Below are 27,346 nucleotides of genomic sequence, written 5' to 3'. Positions count from 1 at the left end.
GACAGTTATGGAAAGCTATTTGCAGTCTGGAAGCATTTCAATGCCAAAATTGTTATCTCCCTTCTTTGTTATTTGCCTTTTTTATATAGGGAGTGGGAGTCTGCATATCCATATAATGGGTACCCTTTTATGTTTTTTCTGGGATTACTTCAGTTGTGCAGAGCAATTCCACATCCTGAAAATTTTATTTATGGGATGGCAAAGTCCATAAATATCTTTCAGGTCCTGAAAAATGTCACCTCATTCTGACATAAAAATATTATGATATTTTGACACAATGTGACACTATGATCCGCAAGTTTGTCCTACTGGAAAACCTCCAAATAAATGGAAACACAAGTTTGTGTCCCCATCAGTGATTTGATTATTCCCCCATCTTCCTCTGTTTTATATCCCATCAGTGTTCAGCACCACAACCTGCATCATCTTGGTCAAGAAGCACTGGATACCAATTCCTTTTGAACCCTTCAGTACCTCTCCATAAGCAATCAGACAGCTCACTGTTAAGCAGTGACACCATACTAGCTTAAGCCCAAGTAAAACAAACTGCTGCTTTTGGTTAGCTTCAGCAATTCATGGCCCAATTTCCCTTTCATGGCCCAATTTCCCTTTCTGACAGCAGGATCAGACATCTCTAGCAGCTAGAGTGAAAGGGGAGGCTATTCACACTTCAGTTTCTCCTTCTGGCTGCTTTGGGCACCAGAAATCATAAGATTGGTCCTGAATGACTCAAGACACTGCTGCTGTGCATAAAACCTTTGCAGTACTCCCAGCTGGCTGCCTACACAAGGTTTGGGAAGCTGAGGCCAGAATCAAACCCAAGTCTTCTGTGTAGCAGTCCAGAGCCCCCTATTGGGCCAACTCCAGAAAGAACCGTGCAGCCTGGCAGAAGGGAGTCAGGCGTCACTGCAGAGGTGAAAGCACATCACAATTGCAGCTTCCTTTCTCCATTGATCCTCAGGGGAAAACTATCCCAACATCTTCTGACCTGTCCAAAAACTACCGAGCACACTCCTGTTTCTCTCTCTCTCTATATATATACACAAAATATTTAGATAATATAATTAATAACCTGACCCTCAACATGCCATCTAACACTGATGAAAGATGATCCTACTCGAGAGAAATTAGAAGGGTTTGGATAGACAATGAAAGTTGCTGTTTTTTAATTAATTAAACTTAATCGGCGGGTGCCCTCCGGCAGTCAAATCTGGAAGTAGGAGAGTTTCCAAAAAGCAAGAAAATGGAGCTATTGAGAAAAACCCAAGAACCCTGGAAAAGAGAAGACAAGCTCAATTGTCAGGCCCGCCCGCCCCTGGGCCCTGCGGCCCATTGGCTTGAGAGTGACTAACACTCAGGGAATCCTGGACCACGCAGGTCATGACCTCAGACAGGTAGTCAGCTGGTGAAAAGGAACATTTAGGAAAGTATATAATTACAGGAAAACTTAAATTACACCGATTTTGGGAGGAGTAGCTAAATCCGGGCTTATGAAACTGAGTCATTTCAACATACATGTGTACCTGGTTGGATGGTCTCTAAACTATGCTGTTTAAGACCCTCTTTCAAGACTTTCCAGGGCTTGGCCTTTATACCTGGGCAGAGGAAGAGTTCTGATCTTAGGTTGAAATAATCCTGGGAAATGTAGTTCCGCAAGCAACTATAATAATTTTCATTTGCTGAATTGCAGCATTAAATCTGTGCTATTATCCTGAGCTACATTGTCTCCGACATTCTCTACCATAAAAGATCCCACATTCCTTCTGCCTTTGAAAAACATAATTAGGGCACTGACAAACACTTAGCATCAGATTTTCAAAAGACTAGAATATTGGGAGCTGGCAGGTAAGGCGAACTTTTGAAAGTCTGGCCACTTCACTAAAGCATCCAAATGGGAATTGAGATCTTGAAAATGTGGTAACAAGGGATCAATTTTGCTACAGCACTCCTTTTAGTATCTTATTAGTCAAGTTTCCCACTGAAATCAGGGGGATGACTCATGGAATGAAAGTAGTGCTCAGTGAAAGTAAAGGAGAGAGGAAGCCAGCCCTTAATGCACAGAATGTGCCTTTTCTAGTTTGGAGTTTATTTATTGTTCCAAGGCAGCACAATCTATGTAGAGAAAAACAAACAAACAAACAAAAAAAAACCCCACACACCACACAACCAAATTCGGGCTAGGCCAGGAGCTAAGTAAATTCAAATCTGAACAGTACAATGATTATATGACTTACCAGCAATACTTATCCCATCCAAAAAAGAAGTTTCAAGTGGGCAATCTTTGATTTCATTTTGTATGAAATTTGTTCCTAAGGACTTATGGAACATGGAAGTAAAGATTTTAAAATCAAATGCAACCTGGAGTGATTCTTCCCACCCCCTTAACCTTGTATCCGATATGGACAAAGTAAATCACTTCATGTTAATTTGCTGCGGAAAGAATCCCTTCTGCAGATAGGGGTCTGGCAGCACACGTACTCACGCAATATAAAAGTGGCCAAGGACAGTCAGTCATTTACTGTTTGCCAAAGGTACTATCATCAGTGAGACTGACTTTGAAGGAAGAAGGAGCTGGATGTAGACTAAGGCTGAGATACAGTGGTTGACATGAGGTGTAGGAAAAGAGAGAGTGGACACGGAAAACTACAAAAATATAGTTGTTTCAGACATGCTACAGTTAAAGTAATGTAAGAAAAAAGCATTGTAACAGGGTTTACTCACCACTCTGCACTTCCTCATGGCCAGGCATGGCATGACAGTGTCCTTGTCAGGTAGCAGCCCTTGTCAACAGTCACTCTGGGGCTGTGGTGGTTTCTTTCAGAGAACTCATATCCCTCCAGCCAGGGCACAGTCTTTAGCCCGTTCCTTCCAGGGTCAGCTATCCAAACTAAAGTTCAAAACTATCTTAACAGAAATAAAAAGCTTCCATCCACTCCACAAATCTTCTTCAGCGAGGTCACATTCAGCCTGCAGCCCCCTCGCTGGGGTCAGATATCCTTTTACACCACTTCCTTGGGGCTGGTAGGGGAATCCAGTCCCAACCTCAATTCTGGGTTACAGTCCAGGGCCCTGTACGCACAGCTAAATCAAATCCTCTACCCAGAGTGCAGTTTTCTTTCATCCCGCCCTTCCTCAGCTGGGCCCACTCAGTGGTTAAACCTGGAATCACCTAATTTCTCTCAGGTGGGGCCATTCTATAATCAGGGTTGGCTTAGTCAGTCAGTCACCCCACTAGATATAAAATTGTTCTTTTGTGAAAGGAGTTGTGCTGAAGGATTGCCATGTTGTCAGAAGTTCAGATGAATATATTGAATAGCACAAGTCCCAGTACAGATCCATGAGGGGACCCCACCATTTACTTCCGTCCACTGTGAAAAATGACCATTTATTCCTACCCTTTGTTTCGTATTTTTTAACCAGTAACTGATCCATGAGATCACCTTCCTTCTTATTTCATGACTGCTTACTTTGCTTTAGAGGCTTTGGTGAGGGACCTTGTCCAAGGCTTTCTGAAAACGCACACACACTATAGCCACTGGATCACCCTTGTCCACATGCTTGTTGACACTCTCAGAGAATTCTAATAGATTGGTGAGGCATGATTTCCCTTTACAAAATCCATCTTGACCCTTTCCCAACAGATATGTTTGATTGGGTTATCTTTGTCATGTATTGAGGACTGACACTGAATTTATCTTTGTTGCTTGACTTGTGTTTTAAATTAGTGTTGAAAGCACGAAGTGCCTAGGATAAGTGCCTTTTTACTTTTTTTGTACATCTAAATAAGTAAATAAAATAGATGACTATGCCACAAATTTTCAAGTTTCAGCATAAAAAAAGAGTACTTCTTAAAACTGTTGCTTTTCTCTTTTAGAAATGAGAAAAGCCATACAAAATCTTAGCAGATTGTAAGATTTGACACTTGAAGTCTGAGATCTGAGTCTGTGTATGACCTATGAACCTTTTAAATGTATTTTTACAACAGCAGGATTTCAGCAGACACTCAGCTTTGTGTGAGATTATCATTATGTCAGTCTGGTTTATTATATTTTGCCATTTCCAATAATTCACATGAGCAGTTTCTCGTCTTACTACTATGACAGTTCTTATTTCATCATCTCTGGATCAGTTTTCTTTGCTGGCAGCTCCACTAGTAAGAACTGGTTGTACCTTGTAATTCACAGCTATGGCATCATTTTACATATATTCTATTGTTTAAAATTCCAGTGGTATTTGGAACACGCCTTTTGCAACTACATTGCATCAAAAGCAAATCAACTTTGTCTGATTCACCTGTGCATAGGGTTCTGAAAGGAAAAGATAGAGGCAAAGCTCAGTAGAAAAGTGATGTGCTTGTGGCAACATTTGTCTGGGAGGCAACCATGTTTTCCCAAAGACATTGCTGCAGTGATCACAGAAAGCAGAATAGTGCTGGTTTACTTACAAGCAACTGGAGTTTTCTGAATATATTATCTCCACAAATCCCCGCTTTTGGTCACATGCTGTATCATGTATATTCAAAACCACAAAAATTCATAAAACTTATTACTGGAGCAGATACAGTTCTACATATGTTTCCTTTCCTTTTAAAGAAAAAGTGGAATTCCGTGCAAAAAGCCATCTTGTTAATGCAGTGTTATAGATGAGTGAGATTCATCCCTACTGAGGCAGAAAGGTGCAATATAAGAGGACCTATAGTATTTCCAATTGATAAACTGAAGTCAATGGGATTATCCATCAACTTAAAGTTAGGCATGCACAGAAGTGCTGTGTGGCACCAGGCCATACAGTCAGACATTAATTATAATGCGATGCACAGTCATACACAATAAAACCATGTGCAAGAGAGAGTTACACTTGCAGAAATAATTATAACCTTCAATTTCTAGATTTCTTTGCATTCAAATTGTAAATCATAATATTGCATTCACATATTTTGCATTGACTCAGTTGTAGTGTGATCCTGCTGTTTCTTGCTGCTAAAGAAAGCCTAACAACTACATGGACATAATTCTTTTCATGAGCTGCAAAATAAACACTTTGGCCCAGATCACCTTCTGAAGATTCACATGCAGAGAGGTCATCTGGGTGAAACTTCCTCCTTTTCACATTGAAGAGGAGACTTCCCATTCCCTCCCTGGCCCTTCACAGACACTCCTACTCAGGAGCTCAAGGGATTTCTGGGGTCTGAGGGACTGGAGCAAGGGAGGAGGTGCTCTCCACAGCAAGCTCTATGCTCAGATTTCCATGTGGAAGTCACAGTCAGATTACCTATGAGATGAACCCCCTTCTCATTAGTCCTACATGAAGTTTCTATTGAGCAGCAATTGGACCTAGATCAATTGGAGATCTAGGCAATGGCAGAGTGGCTCCTGTTGGAGGAGGGAGCCAACAGAGCAGTAGCCATTTCTGCAGGACTTTTCCTGGCTCAGAGGAGAAAGAAGGATTTCTAATGGAAACATGGGGATGAGGAAAAGGAAAGTTTGCCCTCCCTGCCAAGTTTTCTGACAAATATGGTTAGAGTGTTTTTGCTCAAATAATGTACTCATTTATTTTTTCCTAATTTTTCTGATGTGATTATGCATAAAAAAGAGATTATTTTAAAAAAATTGAACAGTAAAAGAAATCCAACTTTTTAAAAAAGTTAATGGGCTCAATTTGTCCTCACAGATATCATTTGCATTCCCCTGCACCATTGGAGAAACGCACCCAGAAGAGAAGGGCAGATTTAAGAGCAACACTGCCCTTCACCAAGGGAGAGCAGATTTCAGTTCTTTCAGAAGCTGTACAGAAAGGTGCTGTAAACTGCCTAGGAGAATGAACAGACACATCTCCTGTATGTCTCTCCACAATCCATTCCAGACAGCCCTGCCCACTTTGTTAGCTGTGCCAGCCAGCTCTGACACACGGGAGAGTATCAGATATAGGGCTATTTGCACGGATGCAAACCCACTCCTCCCTTGGCAATCTTTCCTTTATTGGAGGCCTACAAGCTGAACCAGGGAGGCAACTAAGCTCATTAAATGTAGCATTTAATCTCAGTAATTATTCTTTGATGACAAAGGGGCATCCTGAAATACCTATATTTCATAGGTGATTATCTTTTTTGTGTATCACGCATGTTTTATTTCTCATTATAAAAATTGAAAGTTCAGTATTTTAAACAAAAGAGCACAATATGCACAATGATTTGGGGGAAAACAAATAACTCTTCAGTTTTTATTACAGCATTAAGGGGACAATAGTGAACTACTAACATGTAATCCAAATGATGAGACTTGAATCATTATATGTTATACAAGCAAAATAGATTCTTATCCATTAATTTAGTCAGATGATGAACTCTTCGAAACATCCAAATTGACAAGTTCCTTAATTTTGTCATAAAGCACCAACACTAACGCACCTCCGGTTCCACGAAGGATATTGGAAAAGGCACCCCGAAAGAAAGCCTTAAGTCCCTCCTGTTTGTATATCTTGAAAAAGCAGTCAATGGTTCCTTTATATTGACGTTCAGCCTCTCCACTCTGCATGCAAATAATAAAAACAAAACATTCATGCAATACAGTGAGGAAAATGTTTATGCTTAGCACACAGCAAATGTGTTTTTTTCTTCCCTCAATAGTAATGAACGTTTAGGTATGATAGTTTGGGAACACCTTTTCCTCAGTTTGCTTCCTGTCAAATGCGAGAACTTGAATTACTAAATACTTCTTTGATGTAATGCTCATTTAGCTAGTTCTCCAAAGCTACATTTAGAAAGGCTGCAATCCTTCTTGTGATGCTTCATTTCAGGTTTAGTTGGTAAGTGGATAGCTTAGGAGTTAAATGAGGTCTCTCCTACCCTAAGGGTGCCTTGAACTACTCTGACACTATCAAAACTTCTGCATCACATCTTTTTTCCTCCTTTAGTGCCACTGAATTCTTGTACAGCAAGAAGACCTCAATTCTCTATTAATTAACAGAGTTCATCCAGTGTATATATATTTACACAAAATTCCTTTAAAAGAGTGGTAAGGTTCTGACTCACATAAAAACCCAGAACCACAGGGCGGATGACGAGGAGTGGAATCTCTGCTCCTGTGGCTCAGTCTGTCAAAAGGTGGAGGATTGAGTCAATATATGTTCATCCTCCAACCCTACAAAAATCCCTCTGCACAAACTCAGTATGAGCAGGCTCCCATGAGTTTCAACGGGTGAGGGCATGGGTGGTGGAGCCAGAAAACAGCTGATTCAGTATCCCCTGAAAAGCCACAGGGATTTACTGGCCTAAGGGATAGACCCTATAGAAGCACAGTATTGGAAAAGTGTAATCTAAACATGAGTCATGCAGTACAGCTTCTTCTCTTCATAAAGGTGCTGTAACATATGAAAGTGAAGCAAAAAGGAAGACTTGTTAAAGGTTTGCAGAGGCCTCAGTGCCACATTCATTGGGGATAGTTATAATTATAATAATAATAGTGATTACAGCTGAAGGAGAAAGCCTCTGAGCAGTGAAAGATTACATAAATTTGTCCGACTGCTTGTCCACCTGTCAGTAGTGACAAGCATAACTCTCTGTATCTTCTCTAAGTGTCGTCATAATGGAAAATCATAGAAGTTTACTGATCAAGAAAGCATACCATGCAGATGTTGTGCTTCTCCATCTGATTAAAATGTTAATATAAGTTGTGGACTGGCTGCTATTGTAGACTTGTATATTGCAATATGCAATATAATAGGTGTATCAGAAGGCATAATAGAGTTGCAAACACTGTTACCCTATCTATACAGGATCTGAATCTACTTCAATATATTCAAAGGATACTGGTGGAGGATATTGATGTTGAGGTAAGAATTCTTCTCATTTTTAATAAAACAACTAACTTGCATTGGAAGCAGTAATAGTACTCCAGGAAGTTGCCTTCAGAGCCAAATTTATTACTGGCTGGAGAAACAGAAAGTATTGTACCAAATGCTTGGCATTAGTGGGGTATTCTGAAGTGCCCGAGCAGGTTAGGTGCCTAATTCCCATTGACTTTTGATGCATCAAAATTTTCTTTGATGCTATGAGAAGAGCAAGTACTTTTTAAACTTTTTGGAACTGCCATCCTCTGTTCTAATACCAGATGGTCAAAGCCTCCCGAAAGATCTAGGGAAGGAGTTCCTGTTTTGTCAGGAGCATATTTAACATTTTTACTTTTTGGTTGAGGATAATTCCTGATAGTGAGGATTTGTTCTCTGAAGCATTCTTAAGAAGTTACTTCAATATCTTAAAATATCTGGGCTCCAAGGAGGAAAGAGAACGAAGTTTACTAGAAAAAATTTAAAACTGTCTCGAATGATAATATATATTTGCCTGGATAATCACAAGTACTTTGAAGGAATCAATCACTACATATCAGGTAAGCTGTCAGTAAGAGGGAGTAGTCAGACTTTTTCTTCAGTTCTTTGGGAGCTGTCTCATTGATTGCAGCTGATGAGAGATTTTTTTACCTCAGATGAAGAGTGCGATAAAGTCATGTAATAGTGACATACCAGATTCTTTTAATCCAACATGATTTTCAAAAAAGAATAGCAAAATATATTGCTTACTTGCATCATCATACGCCTTCTGACAGTGTCAAAGGGATAAGACAGTATCCCAGAGAATGTAGTCACCGCTTGGGCAATGAGAAAGGACAATACGAATGGTGTTTGTTTTGGATTTGGCAATAGCCCCTATAAAGAAAGAGAAAACCAACAGATGACCATGTAATTTCTGATCATCTAAAGTTAATGTCAAAATCAGTAGGTGTAAAGTGTCATTTTCCTAGATTTCTTTTGTAATTACTGGAGAAAGATTATTTGAAATTTTATACCTCCTTTGTAAATAAAAAATTAAATATAGTTTTGAGTATTTAAAATTAAAGACAAAGAAAAAAATTAACATTTTTATTAATTCCTGATGAATACTTAAAATATCTTATAAGCATGTGCTTTTATCCACAAGAGTTACCTTAATGGTGTCATAACATCCAAAATAGGAAGCTCGGTACACAATGATTCCCTGTACTGAAACACCAAAGCCCTGGTACAGGCCAACAAGTCCGTCTGACTTTGCAATTTTAACAATACAGTCACCAAGGCCCTTGAACTGTCGCTCAGCAAGACCTAATATAAAATAAGTTTTCTATTAAACAACATGCATATTTGTGTCTTTGTCAGAACTGCTTTAAAAGAATAAAATTTTGCATCATTTTGGGCCAAAAGACATTGCTAGACAGGAGAATCCATTAAATTTCTCTTTCACACAGTAGAAAAACAGAGTGCTGACAGGGGAAGGAAAAAGTACTCCTCCTCTGCCGATATGCATCACTGTCCAGAAAATGGCACAATAATATCTTCAAATTATCCAAACTTCCCAATCATTAATTAAAGTTAGCTGATTCTAACTGTTTCTTCCACAAATTCAACATTTGATCAGGGCACACAGAAGAATGAAACACAGACCCAGGGATGGATTTAAAGCAGCAAGCAACAACTTTATTAACTTTTAAATTTAATGGGAAGAGGGCTATCCATCCTCTCCAAAAAAAATCAGACATTGACTAGTGTACCGTGCAGTGTTAAATGGTCTTCATGCCAAATATCCAATATTCAAGGTTGGCCCGTTTCAAGCTAACCCTTGAATTCAGCCCACTCTGAATCCTCTTGCCCTTTCCCTGCAAAGGGGAATGAGGGTGTACCTGCAGGGTACCTCTCTTTGTAAAAACTTAAGGCTTCCTATTCTCCCTCCAGGCTAAAAGGGCCCATCAGTTATCTCCTGATACTCATATTTATCCTCAGAGCTTATCCCTTTCAGCCTTTAGCCTGCACTGGGTTATTGGATGTAGGTGGTGACAAAATGACAAACTCCGCTTTTTAATTCCTTCCTTCCTCCTAAAACCAGGCTCCCAGAATTCTGTAGGGAAGGTGAAAAACCCACCAGACAGGCCCACCATTCTCTCCTTAAGGAGAAAAGTCCTTCCTGATCCCCCAAAACTCTCAATCTGATCAGACCAACAGCTTCCTGATAACATACCTCAACTATGGGCAGGGAGGGCACAGCAGCAATCGGGGCAAGATGGCTGCTGCATGCCCAAGAACCCGGTACACAGCACGGGGATGGGGGGGAGGGGCGGGGGGCACAAAAACCCAGGTTCCTCTGTCCTCCACAGCTTGGTCAATGGACAACAGAGAAACGTCTTTTCCTCTTATGTCCCCCAGGCCAGACACAATTTCCATATATGTTATGAGCAGGGAGGGCCCCCTAGAGTGGCTGAGCCTGCTCTCTCTTTCTCTGGACACCAGTACTTGCCTATTCCATGATGATACAATCAAACATTCCTCCCATTCACCCCACTGAGACATGGAGAGGCATTTTCAGCAAGTATAGAAACATGAAGCTATTTTACGATATAATATGCCTAGGCCCTTCTTTAACATAACTCTATTGTGTTTGCCAATCATTTTCCAGCCTTCAGGATACTGAATCCTCAGACAATTAAAAATAGCAGTTTGGACATTACTGATGTTTATTCTTAGAAATCTCGTTCTTTTTCCAGCTTAAATGGGAGCTGCAACCATTTTGCTCTCCACCAAACTGTAACATTTCACACAGGCTGTCTACGCTGCCTTGCAGTTTGGACTCTATGGGGGTGTGAATAGCAGTGAACTCCCCCCTGTGGATACGGCAGGTGTGAATTAAAAGATTCCTTGTTCACATTAAGGTAATACTCTTTAATGAGAATGAGGAACCTTTTAGTTCTCGCCCACAGAGTCCACACGGAGGAGTTACAACTGTGCAGCACTTTTGGTGCGCACTGCTACTCACACTCCTGTAGTCATAACTGTGGAGCTTGGTAGACAAGCACATGGTCAGAACACCACTGCAGTCAATGGAGTGATGCTGATTTACATAAATTGTGAATCTGACCCTCTGATTCTAAGGGAACATTCTTGGCATTCTGTTGACCGTAGCCACATTACTGAAGAAAAGTAGCAATTTGGGACATAGTGATATGGCACCCCAGTGTCAGTTGTCCACTTTTCTTCTGGAGAACAAAATCTAAAGGGGTATGTGAGTATACATCAGAGCAAAACTTAAACATCTTTAATTTAGTCTTTTGAGAGACTTCTAAGACACATATCTAGGGACACATGCTACCTTTAATATATGTACAAAATTCCCATTGATATTCTTTGTGTGGACCAGAGGTGCCCTGTGAAGTCTATGCCATTAGAGTCATAGGATTACAAAAATAAAATCCTACAATTGTTGACATTTATATCTGGCAAAATCCAGTGGAGTAGCTTAATGTGAATGTGAAAAATTAAGCAATATATAAAGGCAAAACTGTTGAAATTTAAGAATTATGCTCTGTAGTTGTCTCCAAAGATTTCCCTCTCCACACACTTTCTCTCTCTCATTTTCAATAAAGACCATACAACCCTTAAATATATTTTTATGACTTTTTAACTGTTTGGGGCATTTTTCTAAGTAATGCAAAGAACTGTAATGCACACAGCTGAATAATGATTTGGTTGTAATATACGGATATATATAAATAATCTGAAACGCATCTAGGGAAGAATTAGAAGGGTAATTTAAGAGAATTCACTACCTTTCCCAATGTCAGCAGCTAATCGAGTTCGTGCAAAGTCTAGTGGATATACTACACACAAAGATGTTGCTCCAGCCGCTCCACCAGAAGCTAGGTTTGCAAAAAACCATTTCCAGAACTGAAATACAAAAATTACTGCATACAGTTATGAAAATATAGAATTACAACCCCATCATAGTGATCTCCCCTATGGCTATTTAAAGAATTAATGAAAATTATTAGGGCTGTCTGTGATGTTGCACTCCATATGAAAATGGAAGCTTTATGAAAATATACTTGTAATGTGAATATAATGTAACTGGAATATACTTTATGCAAAAGGTCTCTTGTAAGGTATCATTACAAATCTTATAATCTACTGAGTGTGTTCATCCTGTTTGTATGAATGTATCATTCTTGTATCTAAAACTAGAAATAAGAAGTGTTACTCTGAAGTCCTATTGTAATTATGCAAAGTGTGGGCCATTAATAGTGGTTTAGAATCTTGATGGCCCCCATTAACCAGGACAATTGGTTGTAAATGGCTCTGTTTACTTGTAAGCCTTCCTGTGTTCATGTGAGTCAGGCCAGAAAGAATGGAGGCTTAGGATCTCACAGTACATGTGACTGTGTCACCGGGTACTGGAATCCATCTCAAACCTGGTGCTTTTCCATTTAGAAGGAGGGGTGGGGACCCAGAGACAAAAGATTCCCGCCTTGTGCCAAAGCTATAAAAGGGTTGGAACAGAACAAAGGGGGCTGCCAGTCATGAGAAATCCCCTAGTTACCACCTGAGCTGACACAAGGACTGTACCAGGGGAAAGGATTGGGCCCAGACTAAGAAGGAGTCTAGTCTGTGAAAGAAGCTTACTGGAACATCTCTGAGGGTGAGATTTACCTGTATTCAGTTTCTTAAATCTATTAGGCTTAGACTTACGTGCTTTGTTTTATTTTGCTTGGTAACTTACTTTGTCATGGGATAAGAGGGAAGATCATTTCATGGATTGAGAACTGGTTAAAAGACAGGGAACAAAGGGTAGGAATAAATGGTACATTTTCAGAATGGAGAGGAATAACTAGTGGTGTTCCCCAAGGGTCAGTCCTAGGACCAGTCCTATTCAGCTTATTCATAAATGATCTGGAGAAAGGTCCCCTCATCTCAAAAAAGATATACTGGCATTGGAAAAGATTCAGAGTAGGGCAACTAAAAGGATTAGGGGTTTGGAACGGGTCCCATATGAGGAGAGATTAAAGAGGATAGGACTTTTCAGCTTGGAAAAGAGGAGACTAAAGGGGGATATGATAGAGGTATATAAAATCAGGAATGGTGTGGAGAAAGTGAATAAGGAAAAGTTATTTACTTGTTCCCATAATACAAGAACTAGGGGGTCACCAAATGAAATTAATGGGTAGCAGGTTTAAAACAAATAAAAGGAAGTTCTTCTTCACTCAGCGCACAGTCAACCTGTGGAACTCCTTGCCTGAGGAGGTTGTGAAGGCTAGGACTATAACAGGGTTTAAAAGAGAACTGGATAAATTCATGGAGGTTAAGTCTATTAATGGCTATTAGCCAGGATGGGCAAGGAATGGTGTCCCTAGCCTCTGTTTGTCAGAGGGTGGACATGGATGACAGGAGAAAGATCATTTGATCATTACCTGTTAGGTTCACTCCTTCTGAGGCACCTGGCATTGGCCACTGTCAGTAGACAGGATACTGGGCTGGATGGACCTTTGGTCTGACCCACTATGGCCATTCTTATGTTCTTATGTTCTGTCTGTTATTACTTGAAACCACTTAAATCTTACTTTTTATACTTAATAAAATCACTTTTGTTTATTAATTAATCCAGAGTAAGTGATTAATACCTGGGAGAGCAAACAGCTGTGCATATCTCTATATCAGTATTGTAGAGGGCAGACAACTCATGAGTTTACCCTGTATAAGCTTTATACAGCGTAAAACAGATTTATTTGGGGTTTGGATCCCGTTGGGAACTGGGTGTCTGGGTAGTGAAGATAGGTAACCCGCTGAGTGGTTTTTTGTCAAAGTCTTTAGCTTTGGGGGCGTGGGCCAAACCTGGGTCTGTGTTGCAGCAGGCTAGCATGTCTGGCTCAACAAGGCAGGGTTCTGGAGTCCCAGGCTGGCAGGGAAAATGGACTCAGAGGTAATTCCAGAACGTCAGGTGACAGTCCCAAGGGCATCTCTGTGACCAAACCCAGTTAATGAAAATTATTAGGGCTGTCAATTAATCACAGTTAACTCACGCGATTAACTCAAAAAAATTAATCGCAATTAAAAAAATTAACCATGATTAATCACACTTATAACAATAGAATACCAATTGAAATTTATTAAATATTTTTGGATGTTTTTCTACATTTTCAATATTGATTTCAATTACAACACAGAATACAAAGTGCACAGTGCTCACTTTATATTATTATATTTGATTACAAATATATGCACTGTAAAAATGATAAACAAAAGAAATAGTATTTTTTCAATTCACCTCATATAAGTACTGAAGTGCAATCTCTTTATCGTGAAAGTGTAACTTACAAATGCAGATCTTTTTTGGTTACATAACTGTTCTCAAAAACAAAACGGTGTAAAACTTTAGAGCCTACAAGTCCACTCTGTCCTACTTCTTATTCTGCCAATCACTAAGACAAACAAGTTTGTTTACATTGACGAGAGATACTGCTGCCTGCTTCTTATTTACAATGTCACCTGAAAGTGAAAACAGGCATTCACATGGCACTTTTTTGCAGCTGGCGTTGCAAGGTATTTACATGCCAGATATGCCAAACATTCGTATATCCCTTCCATGCTTCGGCCACCATTCCAGAGGACATGCTTCCATGCTGATGATACTCGTTAAAAAATAACACGTCAATTAAATTTGTGACTCTACTCCTTGGGGGGAGAATTGTATGTCTCCTGCTCTGTTTTACCCGAATTCTGCGTATATGTCATGTTATAGCAGTCTCGGATGATGACCCAGCACATGTTGTTTGATTTAAGAACACTTTCACAGCAGATTTGACAAAACGCAAAGAAGGTACTGATGTGAGATTTCTAAAAATAGTTACAGCACTTGACCCAAGGTTTAAAAATCTGAAGTGCCGTCCAAAATCTGAGAGGGACGAGGTGTGGAGAATGCTTTTAGAAGTTTTAAAAGAGCAACACTCTGATGCGGAAACTACAGAACCCAAACCACCAAAAAAGAAAATCAACCTTCTGCTGGTGGCATTGACTCAGATGATGAAAATGAAAATGCGTCAGTCCGCACTGATTTGGATCATTATCAAACAGAACCCATCATTAGCATGGAAGCCCTAAAAATTATCTAAAGAATCAGATAATGTTACAAATTAACATATAATAAATGTTCATGCAAGGCTCAGAGAGTATGTGTAGTAGTATTTCATCCATATCGATTTGACAAGATTCCATTTCTGTCCTCCCATTCACTACAAAATATTTATCAGGTCTTCCCCTGATCTATTTTTAAATTTTAAAGAGCTTTTGTAATTCTCAAGAGCAAGCAAAAAAACACTTTATAATATATTAGAATACGGTTCTGGTCCATGATTCTCCAAACCCACATTACTGCTGGCCTGATGAGACTTTCTGATGACGGTACAACTGTGCACCAACTCCAGTGGTGCTCAGTTGGTACTACAACAGAAAAAAAGTCCCTATGTCTCATGGGCCAAATTGAAGTCAATGGACTTACATCAATCTGGTTCAGAAAGTTTAAGAGGTGCAAGGAAAAAACTAACAGGAGGGGAACAGATTAAAACATTTTGCTTCAGATTGGTGAAAATTGGCTTAATTCCATTGATTTCTATGGAGCTACAGCTAACGATCTAGCACTTTAATTCCCACAACCTCTTTTATTGCTTTTAATAGATATATACATATTTTAACAGGTTTTAGCTCGCAAGGGAACTATAGCTTGTAGTTCCTCTTTAGGTTTTCCCACAACACAAAACATATACAAGGGCATCCCAATGGACTGAGCTTCAAAAAAAGAACACACTGATTGTTTAAAAATGTGCTAATTTTTAGAGAACTGAATCCTGAGCATTGTTTCATTTATAGAAATGTTTGTAAAATTTGAGTCCCAAAAACATGAAAATGCATCCCAGCTGGGTACATTTTTATGAGAAGGAAAAGAGATTTAAAGAATTGTGAATTCAATATAATTTACACCAAGTATAGCTCATTTTTTCCCTTGTAAAAAGGTGAACTTGCAAACTGAAATTTCTTATATATTTATTCATTTTGAGCAAAAGGGACCAGATTAAGAATTACCATGCAATACAAAGAGACGAATCAGAGATTAGTGCATGTCCAGAGTTCTTTCAGGTCAGTACCAACAGGAAAGCCTGAAGTTGGAATTGTTGCTGGCACTGAAGAAAAAGCTGCCAGGAAGAGAAGCAGAGAACACCATATTTTTTTGAAATTACAGAAACCCACTACAGGAATCCTAAAAAGATAATGTAAGACAGATACAGATAAAAGGGATGTTTGAGCTATTTTTTTCACATGAAACAAATTAGATAACTAATTTCCTGTCAAACATTTAGATTTAATCAAATCAGCATTTTCCATTGGAAAATTTTCAATCCACTCTAGGCCATACCAAAACAGGTTTACTTATTAAAGTGATCAAATCTGCTAGAGCACATTCACCTGTTTGTCTTTATCCACTCCAGATATGAAAATCTGTTTGTATTTGTCTTTAAAAGCAAAGTTTAGAGCCTGTGTTGGAAAATATCGGATAACATTTGCCAAATTGCCACGCCAGAAGCTCAAAAATCCTGTAGGAGAAAACAGATTATTAAATTACATTTACAAAGTTTGTATTATATCACCCTGAATAGATTATATTACATTATTGTTGTTTCTAGTTTATGATGAGTTGTAAAAGTGGCCAAAAAAATTCCGATGGCACTGGAAATCTGAATTTTTTTCTAACATTAACCAACAGATGTCTGTATTAGTAGGCAACAATGAGAAATCTCAACTCTTGAGACCATAAGAGAAATGACAGTAACGCTCAGAAATGCTGAAGGTTCCTAACTTCCTTACCTCATAAATAAAATTTGGGATACATATTTTTAATGTATTTGAAAAAAATCTCATAACTCTTTACTGGGATATATATACCAATCATGTTCTTTATCTCATTTAAGTGTGGCTGCATGTGTATTTTAATCACCACAGAAGGAGCTCAGGCTCCATGTACATGGAATGGTGAAATGTTTATGAAACACAGTGGGAACTCAGCATGTACAATGACCTTTTATCACTAGATTCCTGAAAACATTAAAAAAATGATCCCTTTGGACAATATAATTAAGTTGTTAAGGAGACAGGCAAGTGTGTCAACTTACAGCACTACCAAGGTGCAAATCCTGTCTGGATATGTGTAATTTTATTTGACATGTGGAGAAGTTTGCACGCAGTCCATTTGCACAATGAGTGCCTCCTACCAATGCTGTTAGTTTTCTCAGGGCAATGCTGCCAAAATGACCCCCACAATATCAAGTTAGTGTCCAGCAGAATGAAGTTTAACGCTTTCCAGGAAGGATGGGGGAGGAGCGGGGAGCTGCGTGCTCAGGGGAGGAGGCGGAGAAGAGGCGGGGTAGGGGTGGGGATTTGGGGAAGGGGTTGGAATAGGGGCAGGGAGGGGACGGAGTTGGGGTGGGGACTTTGGGGAAGGGGTTGGAATGGGGGCAGGGGAAGGGGTGGAAAGAGGCTGGATGGGGTGGGGCCTCATGGAAGGGGTGGAGTGGGGGCGGGGCCGGGCACAGCAGGGGCAGGTGGTGTCAGCGATGTGGCCCTCGGGCCAACGTACTAGTCCTCATGTGGCCCTCCTGGTGATTTGAGTTTGAGATCCCTGTTTTAAGTTTCTAACCTTCCAACGGTGAACTAAATGTCATTATTGTCTTGCTGGCAATCTGGATTACTCCTGACTGTTGCAGTTCCACAGAACACTTTAGGGTGGAATGGGACAAGCCATCACAGTATTGCCAGCTTCAAGCATTCAAAAATCATGAGTCAGGACCCAAAATTTCATGAGATTGGCTTAAAAATCATGAGAATTTAAAAAATAGTAAGTTTGGGATTCTTTTTATTAGCCTTTTCAAGTCTTTAGATTTCATGCTTTTGTGCTTCTCTCTCCAACGAGCAGGGCCAGGGACTTCCTTTTCAAATGAAAGTTGAGTCTCACATAATTACATGACTCCAGGAGACACGGTTTCAAGAAAAAAAACAACAACAACATGAGAGTTGATGATCAGTTGGTCTCAATATGAAGTCAAAGGGACTACATACATATTTAAAAGTTAACCGTGTTCTTAAGTACTTTGTTGGACTAGAGCAAGAGTGCTCAGCACAGAAATGAGCCATAAAATTGCAAGCAATATGGATATAGGGACTGACAAATTTATCAGAGATCTGCCTGCTAGAATCTGCTCGGAAATATGAGGAGGTTGTGAGAAGGCCACTAACAAGAATCAGGGCAAACCTTCAGTGCTTTAGCTGTTGCTCCTGGCTTTCTTAATCACCAGCTGATCCGTGAAACTGAGGCTACGTTTACAGTGCGCAATTTACAACAGCATGGTTGTGCCCCCCAGGTCTCCTGGCGACAAAAAAATCCTACCCCCGATGAAGGGTGGTAGTTCGTCGATGGGACAGCAGCTCCCACAGCCAAAACGCTGTCTACTCCGGTGCTCTTTGTCATTAAAAATTTTCTCATTCAGGGGTGTGTATTTTTCACACCCCTGAATGACAAAAGTTTTAACGACGAAAGTGCAGTGTAGACAAAGTCTGACATGCATCAGTTCAGACTTGCCTCACTCATCTAGGTTGGTTTGGGATGGGTATGAAAGTCCATTCACAAAGGGGAACCCTCGAAGTTTTAGGCTTCCCAAATCCCTTTTTTTAAACATTGTTTTTATGGGTATTAAGATTAGCATGCCAAATAGTTGCAACTATTGATAATGGAAGAATATTAAAAATACCACCCAAACCTAAGATGTCTTATGCAACCCATATTTACGAACACACACTTTTGCTATCACACCATGTAAAGATGTGTCTGTAGATTAAATGAAGTGTCACTTCTGATTTTTTTATTACTTTTTTGATTTATAAAATACACTCAATTAAAATTGCTGAGCGTATGTACCTAATGTTATTAAAACACAACAGTGTTTCCTCAGAAAAATGCGACAGCAGTGATCAATTGAAAAAGAAGAGTCAGTTAGGGAATCCTCAACTTCATTCCAGCAAGAAAAACAAAAGTTAGGGTAGGACACGGTGAACTGAGGCCTGGTGGACAAGGAAGTGGGAGGGGGCGGCAACAAAATGGGGGTGGGTTTGGTGAAGAAGTACTTGGAGTGGGGGGATTGGTGGTGAAGTGGGTGAGGCGGACCCTGGAGCAGAAGGGAAGGACTGTCAGTGCTCTCTTCTTACCTTGTATTGTGGCTGCTGCCTGCTCCTCTCCCGCTAGCTGCAAGCCAGCAGGGGAGCAGAGGGAGAGAAGGCAGCCTGCACACCAGGCGTCACATCATCATCTAGTGACAGGAGGCTGAGCTGCAAGGGAAACCCTGCCAAATGTCTTCAACTATGCTGGATGCATGAAATGCCAGTAATAGCATGATATGAGTGATAAATGCAGGAGTGTAATGCAGAAATAATAACATAATATGAGTGATAAAAGCAGGAGTGTAATGCGAGATGCATGACTCCTGCAAACCCTAGAATTGGAGGAGGGTGTGGATCGAACAAGATTGTGTGTGGGGAATCTACACAGTGCTCCATGTAGATTCACACAAAGTAGAGCGCTATGGGGGCAGAGGGGTGTACATACCCTGCTCACTGGGGAGGCGCACAAAACGGGGGGGGGGCAGGGGTTGCTGGGGGTCCATACCCCGCTCCTGGGGATGCGCACAAAGCAGGGGGCAGGGGTTGCTGGGGGTCCATACCCCGCTCCTTGAGGATGCGCACGAAGCAGGGGGCAGGGGTTGCTGGGGGTCCATACCCCGCTCCTTGGGGATGCGCACGAAGCAGGGGGCAGGGGTTGCTGGGGGTCCATACCCCGCTCCTTGAGGATGCGCACGAAGCGGGGGCAGGGGTTGCTGGGGGTCCATACCCCGCTCCTTGGGGATGCGCACGAAGCAGGGGGCAGGGGTTGCTGGGGGTCCATACCCCGCTCCTTGGGGATGCGCACGAAGCAGGGGGCAGGGGTTGCTGAGGGTCCATACCCCGCTCCTTGGGGATGCGCACGAAGCAGGGGGCAGGGGTTGCTGGGGGTCCATACCCCGCTCCTTGGGGATGCGCACGAAGCAGGGGGCAGGGGTTGCTGGGGGTCCATACCCCGCTCCTTGGGGATGCGCACGAAGCAGGGGGCAGGGGTTGCTGAGGGTCCATACCCCGCTCCTTGGGGATGCGCACGAAGCAGGGGGCAGGGGTTGCTGGGGGTCCATACCCCGCTCCTTGGGGATGCGCACGAAGCAGGGGGCAGGGGTTGCTGGGGGTCCATACCCCGCTCCTTGGGGATGCGCACGAAGCAGGGGGCAGGGGTTGCTGGGGGTCCATACCCCGCTCCTTGGGGATGCGCACGAAGCAGGGGGCAGGGGTTGCTGGGGGTCCATACCCCTCTCCTTGGGGATGCGCACGAAGCAGGGGGCAGGGGTTGCTGGGGGTCCATACCCCGCTCCTTGGGGATGCGCACGAAGCAGGGGGCAGGGGTTGCTGGGGGTCCATACCCCTCTCCTTGGGGATGCGCACGAAGCAGGGGGCAGGGGTTGCTGGGGGTCCATACCCCGCTCCTTGGGGATGCGCACGAAGCAGGGGGCAGGGGTTGCTGGGGGTCCATACCCTGCTCCTTGGGGATGCGCACGAAGCAGGGGGCAGGGGTTGCTGGGGGTCCATACCCTGCTCCTTGGGGATGCGCACGAAGCAGGGGGCAGGGGTTGCTGGGGGTCCATACCCTGCTCCTTGGGGATGCGCACGAAGCAGTCTATCATGCCCTTGTACTGCTGGTCAGCGCGGATCTGCTTGGATGAGGCCTGCACCTGCAGCAGCAGCTTCACCCGCTCGATGGGCGCAACCGTGGTCTTGGAGACGGCGGCCGCGATGCCCCCAGCCATCAGGTCTGCCACGAAGGAGATGGGGTCGAAGAGCTGCTGGTTCTCCGAGGCCTGCATGGTGCAGAGAGGAGAGGGCAGCAGCACTGGCTGGGATGGGGCAGGAGCTCCAGACAGCAGGCTCCCCCCAGCAGGCCAAGGCCAACTGCCACAGCTCAGAACCCACCCCTGCAGGTCACATGAGCGAACCACACGGCAGCCAAGGGCTAGAGGCACAAAGGGAGGAGCCACGGCCAGGGGCTGGAGCTAGGTGGCTGGGCCTGAGACCTGGAGCCTGGAAGTGAGGAATTGGAGCTGGGTTGGCCGCAGGCTGGACTAGGCAACAAGGACTGACTAAGGAACCAGGGTTGGGGAGCTCCTGAAATCATCATAGTCATGCTGGGAAAACCTTTTCCTGCCCAGCAGAGAAAGCTTCAACCAATGATCAAAGGTTCCCTGGACAGCACAATGCTTCTCATGTGAAGCTGCAGGAGCCAGGCATCATGTTAACTCGGAGATTTACGAAGATCAAGCACCCAAGGAACCTTAACTCTGCTCCTGAACTCGTGTTCCTGTTTTAGTGCCTGATCCAATTCCCATTAAAATCAATGACTTTGACTTTACACTACAGCAGTGTTTTTGTGGGGCACTCTGGAGCCTGCTGTGATAGTACAGTGACCTCACCAGCACCTAGATTAATAGAAAAACTCAGAAATAGATAGAGTGTAGGGAATTTGTCACCATTTTAAAAAGTTCTTAAATGCAGCAGAAGTGGAATGTGAAGCAGATTAAAGGGCAATTTGGGTGCCTATCTAGGCCCTCAAGTGGAAGTTGAACACACAGGAATTTTCAAAGCTGGTGTTTGTCTGCATCCATGTTGCCTGAGCAGAAGGGGCCAGATTTTTAAAGGTCCCTGAAGGTGCTGCTTTTGAAAACCCCATTAGGCACCTGTGTGCATTTTTAGGCACCTACATACCTTTTACAAATCTATCCCCTTGTGCTCAGTGGGCGTTTCAGAGCACCCATGCAGATTTCCTGGATGCTCTGAGCTGAGGAGCAATGCCAATTAAATGCATTTTAGCATAGGTAAAATAGCACTTTTCATATGCTAATTAGACGTAGGTGCCCCATAGTGAAAGGTGTAAAAGCAGGATATTTTCGGACACTATTGGGAAGTGAGCAAAGTCACCCTGTGAATATCAAGCATAATAATAATAATAATAGGCTGCTGTTGGAGCCAGGGTACTAGACAAGCTGGTCAGAATCCACAATGTTTGTATCACATGCTATTCTGAAAGCTCAAGATCACTTTCTTAATGATCCCTAGGTTTTAGGCTTTTCAGATGTGATATTGTCACTATACCCACATGAAACCATAGTCCTTTTGTAGTGTTATAATTTTGCTCCTGAAAGGGCACCTGTTTGTAAGGTACTTTCCTTGTGTTTCAAATGATAATTGGTTGGCTGCATTTTCATTGCAAGTCTCTGAATATAAGGGGCAGTTTGGGAGGCTTTATATAATTCCTGAGGTGTATGATCAATTTCTATTTTGCTATCAGTTGGTTATAACTATGAAACTTCTTAGGCTTATGTGTACTATCATCATTTGCACAGCTTGTGTAATAGTAACTAAGCAACATTCTTAATGTTCTGAGGCTTTTCATGGAGGTATCCATAAGAGCTTTGAAGTTTATGATTGGATTAGAAAAATTCTAATTCTAATTCATCATACATCCTAATTCACTGATTAAAATTTGCATTAACTGGATCCACCCATGTTATGAATTGTCACTTTCCATAGCTTAGCATTGGCATACCACTATATTATTCAATGAGCTTTAATTAACTAAGCCTTATGTTCTTGCTTACAACAGTCTCAAACAGCATTAACATATACTTAGATGCCTTCATATTTATACCTTTCAATAGCGTATCCTTCATTAGTTCTATGAAATATTTCAGGTGAGGGAGGAAAAAACGTAATCAAATGATATTTTGAATGTGTAAATCTTGACCCTTTGATTATTGAGCTTCAACTGCTAAAGCCACACAATGTCTCTCTTTCAGAAGTAACAAGCACCTGCCATTCCATTCACGGGCAGTATGTCTACAGCATGGCATGCTTTACAGACAAAGAAGGCAGAGCTGTACCCCAAGCAATTTGCAGTCCAAAAGCAACTCCTGCAAGGAATCGAAATGTGGAAGTTGCACAGTAGTCAGTGAGAGTTCCTGTGTGGAAGCTTTGCAGAAGCAGGCATCCCATCAGACAGCAAGGACTACCTCAGTAAAAAACTCTTGTGTGTCATGCTCCTGTTACTAATACACCTTGATATCTTGTGTGTGTTTAAAGAATATTTAGCTGTGGTAGTTTGAAATGTTAATATGTTTGTAGAAGGATTAGAGTCCAGCAAGAGGGTGAGAATGGGAGACAGGGCAGCAATGGAAAGTGAGCCTTGTGGATGGTGGAGAGTGAGGTTATATGGTACATAGGATGAGGATATGGTTAGTCCTGCACCTTAGGACCTTGGGTATGTACATGAGCAGCTGTCATGGCTTCACTGCTATTGTTACTCACTCTAGCTTTGATCTAGCTAGATCAAAGATAGATCAGGTATGTCTATACAGGCTGCAATCACCCCCCTTGATTGCTGTGTAGACATACTCTATCTCTGCTCTTCTCCCTGCTGCCCCTATGTGCTGATAATGTGACAGAAGACAAAGAAAATGGGCTCTCTCTCCCATCATGCCTCCGACCTGCTTGAAGTGAGGGTGGGGATGTAAGTAAATCCATTTATTCATGTCTGAACATTGGTGACATAACAGAATTTAACACTTTGCCTCTGTTCTGCCATAGTTCTCATGGGAGAAAAGTACAGAGGGTGGTTTCCCATTGCCCTCCTCTGGTTGGTGGCTGCTGTGCGTTAGATCCATTATTTAACTCTTTTGCCATTCGATAGCATTTCCTCCATCAAGAGTTCCACTACACTTCTCATCTGCCCAAAGCCATTGGCACTTCCTGAGGTTTGCTAAGTTACTTGAACACCACGCAGCCAGTTGCAGGTGGTACCCTCTACTACCATTACGGTAGCAAGCTTCAATGTAGCCTACCCTGATATGGAGAAAGAGAATGCCAAATCCTCTGCTTGATGGGAGAGAGAGAAGACAGGGACATACTACTGCATTTCCTCTCTCTCCTTCCTTGTAGTAGCACAAAAGGGTTGGCAGTGATGAGAGTAGAAGTAGATAGGCAGTCTTGGCAACAGGGTCAAGGGAACTAGAAAACCAGTACTTGGTGGCCCACTGATCTCTGCTGCAGAACTCTGCCCTATGAAGCATGCAAGAAAGAGAGACTGCAGTTGGGAACCTAAAGCTATAATTGAACAGGGAACAATGCAATGCTATGTGTATTGATCCACTAACAAATAATGCTGTGCTGAATAATGTGGAAGAAAGGCTGTTAAATCTCTCCCCCTATTCTTGGCTAGTCTATAATCATTTTAATCAGCAAGTGGACTTACCAGAAAGCAGAGAGTAACAGCCCAAAAAACGAATGTTGCTGTCTGAGCTGTTTCTCAGGTTCTTTCACAACAAGCTGCTCATATAAACATTGCTTCAATTATGTCTATTTCATTTACAAGCCAGACATATCTATTCCTCTTAGGTTTACTATTAGTAAAGCAAGATTTTTGAAAGTGATTTTTACTACCTTTTTCCCAAGTTCCTGAAACTATTCTGGCTGATGAAGGTATCAACCAAAGAGGAACCACCATGTTTTTTTTACAGTCAAACATTTTGCTTGTTTATGGATTTAAATACTATTTCTAAATGCTGACAATTTCTTTTCTACTTCCTATAATTTCTTGAAATCTAATCATTTAGACCCTGGCACTTCACCAAATATGTTGCATACCTGCTCCCCTGTAAAGTTTTCTATAAGAAATTGTATAAAGGCAATGAGGGAGGATCCCATTTCTATTGTGGCATGAAACTTGAGTTCTGACTCCTTTAGTAGCTACTTTCCATTTCTTTTCCTTTTGTCATCAACTTCATGTACCCTGATTCATAGCTATAAATTTCCCCAAAGTTACAAAAGACAAGAGCTGCACTGAACATATCTGATAAAGATCTTCCCTGCTGTGTTCTATATTATATCCTCCCCTTCTTTAGGGCCCTCCTTAAAACATGCTTCTAAAAAAATCTACAAAACCTAGTTCTGTACTTTGAGCAGTATTATCAAACAAGCAATAAAAACCCCCTAACAAAAATGGAGAATTTAACAAGTTCCATACTAATTTCAGCACTCAATCACATAATTGCTGTTGCTCCTCACCCCCCTTGTCTACGCAAGGTCTGTTTAGATTGTGCAGTCTTCAGAGCAGAAACTTTGTCTGAGTCTTGTTGAACACCTAGCATGCCTTGGGTGCTATGAAATTATAAACACCATCCTTCATAAGGGAGAGATATGATTAAATATCAGCAACAATTCCCTTGTTTAACTGCCATTTTCAGTTTCTTCTGAGTGTGCTGATGACTGAAAATGCCTTTTGACTTGCGATTGTACACAGGATGCTGGTTTTAATTTGTCAGATTCTTCACTGGTCCTGGAATAGGTGGAGATTTACTAACTGGTTCCAGTATGTTACCTAGGTAAACTGTACTATTATCACCCTTACTTCTTTGCTGCAGAGACAAAGCTGAGTATTATCTACTGCAACATAGGAGGCACATCTATTCTTTAACTGGAATGTTGTAGCTAGGATTTATCCATACTATTTCTTTTTGAATTTGTCTAAATGAGTTTGTAGGAAATGCCTATAACTAACTGGTATTTTCAAGAGGATAGACATTTTACATGAACAATTTACACCAACAGCTTAGGGGTATCATAGTGCAGTTAATTATTATGCAATTATTAACACAGTTCAGAGCTCCATATGGCTTTCACGCAGTTAATTATTATGCAATTATTAACACAGTTCAGAGTTCCATATGGCTTTCACTTCCATCTCCAACAGATACCAAAAGGCAATACATACCCCAACTTAAGCAAATTTTCATTCTAACAAAAAATCTTAACAAGTATTAAAGCAAAGTAACTTCCAAAATGCATGGAATGTGAAAAGCATATGAGGTCACAGTTAATGTTTCGCATTACAGTGCTCGGTTGTTGAAGCTGGGGTATCTACTGCCTAGAAGTATCTGTTGGGGATGGAAGTGAAAGCCTTATGGAACACTGGAGTTCGGTATTGACAGTGCTATACCTAATATGAAGGTGGAAAGGAACGCAGTAGTCTTTCCCCTTAACTTCTTATTTCCATGCTTCTAAATTACGGGTAGATGGGGTGTGTCCTGTTGAAGTCTTAACCTTAAATGTAGTTTTTGTTTGGTAATATGATATGGAACACACCACAAACGTGAACAGCAGTTTAAAAAGTTATTACATAGGCAGCCATCTAAAGGTAGCTCATTGTGTTGCTAAATGGAGATCAGATTGTGCTGTAAGCCTGGCTCTCTGTGCCTGGGCTAGCAGGGATTAGAAAGCAGCATGGCTAGCCTGAGGGTTTTTTCGGGAGTGACTTGCTTCATTTGTACAACTCTAACTATTATCCAAGTAATGGATTCCAAAGAGCTTTATGTCTAGTCTATGGCTGGACTGGGAGGGGCGGGGGGATCCCCATGACATGGGTGGGGCTGGGTATATGGGGGGAACATCCCACATAGTAACTAAAAGGATAAGGCAAATGGAAACTGAGCTAATAGTTAAAAGGAGGCCTTTTCTGTTTACATAAGTTTTATATGCAGCTACAGTTTGCAATAATCAACCAGATACTGAAGACTAATAAACATTTTATGCACCTCTACAAAATGCTGAAATATGTATTGTGAAGAATGTTTTATAGAAAAACACTGTTCCGTTTTCCAGCAGGACCCACAATATCAGCACATTTGAAAGAGTATGGATTATCATCATACCAGATGAAGGATTATATTTTAACTTTTATTTAGCTCAGGCACAGTCTTGTATACCAGCAAATAATTATGCAACTATTTGTCTTACTCAGCTAATACTTGAATTTTCCCTCTGTTTCCGTAAAGAATATGTTTAAATTTATTCAGTACAATAAATGCAGCCAGATTTTAAAATGTATTTAGGTGCCTTTCTCCCATTGGTTTGGGAGTTAGGCACCTAAATACCTTTAAAAATTTTATGGATAGTCATCAACTGGGCTTCTTCAGCTGGAAGTAGTGCAGTAAAGATTGTTTTCCTTTTTTCTAAGCTCCTTCTTCCATGTGCAAAACAATCCCTCCAGTTTAACACTAAGTAGTTTTAAAGTAGTGTTGAAGCATTTTGCCTTTCCAAAATGCTGTACACACATCAGTAACAGGACTATATGTACTTTATAAACAATAAAGTAGACCTCAGATCACGTCTGTGGCTATCATCATTCTGCAAATGGGGAACACAGATGCAGAGAGATTAAGGCCAACATTTTCAAGATGGCCACTTTCATAAGTATCACCTGACTCTAGCAAAGACATGCTTCTGTTTGTACCCCTCCTTTTATTTCAGCATACAAGTGCCTTATCTTGCCTAA

At 41.5% G+C, this 27,346-nt stretch overlaps 1 protein-coding gene across 1 annotated transcript; it reads right to left on the bottom strand.

The window, feature by feature from the left end:
• Nucleotides 1–6,236: 6,236 nt before the first annotated feature.
• On the bottom strand, nt 6,237–20,926 carry SLC25A31 (solute carrier family 25 member 31). The gene is made up of 6 exons (XM_007059157.4): nt 20,615–20,926; nt 16,306–16,433; nt 11,625–11,742; nt 8,978–9,132; nt 8,575–8,700; nt 6,237–6,527 (listed from the first exon to the last, which is right to left on the bottom strand). Exons 1-6 carry the CDS (start codon nt 20,829–20,831, stop codon nt 6,327–6,329), a joined length of 945 nt encoding a protein of 314 aa, XP_007059219.1. The 5' UTR covers nt 20,832–20,926; the 3' UTR covers nt 6,237–6,326.
• Between the last annotated feature and the right edge of the window lie 6,420 nt (nt 20,927–27,346).

This window comes from Chelonia mydas, chromosome 4 (assembly GCF_015237465.2).
Source record: "Chelonia mydas isolate rCheMyd1 chromosome 4, rCheMyd1.pri.v2, whole genome shotgun sequence".
Taxonomy (NCBI): domain Eukaryota; kingdom Metazoa; phylum Chordata; order Testudines; family Cheloniidae; genus Chelonia; species Chelonia mydas.
Note: the sequence above shows the minus strand (reverse complement) of the source record. Positions and strands in the feature narration are given on the sequence as shown.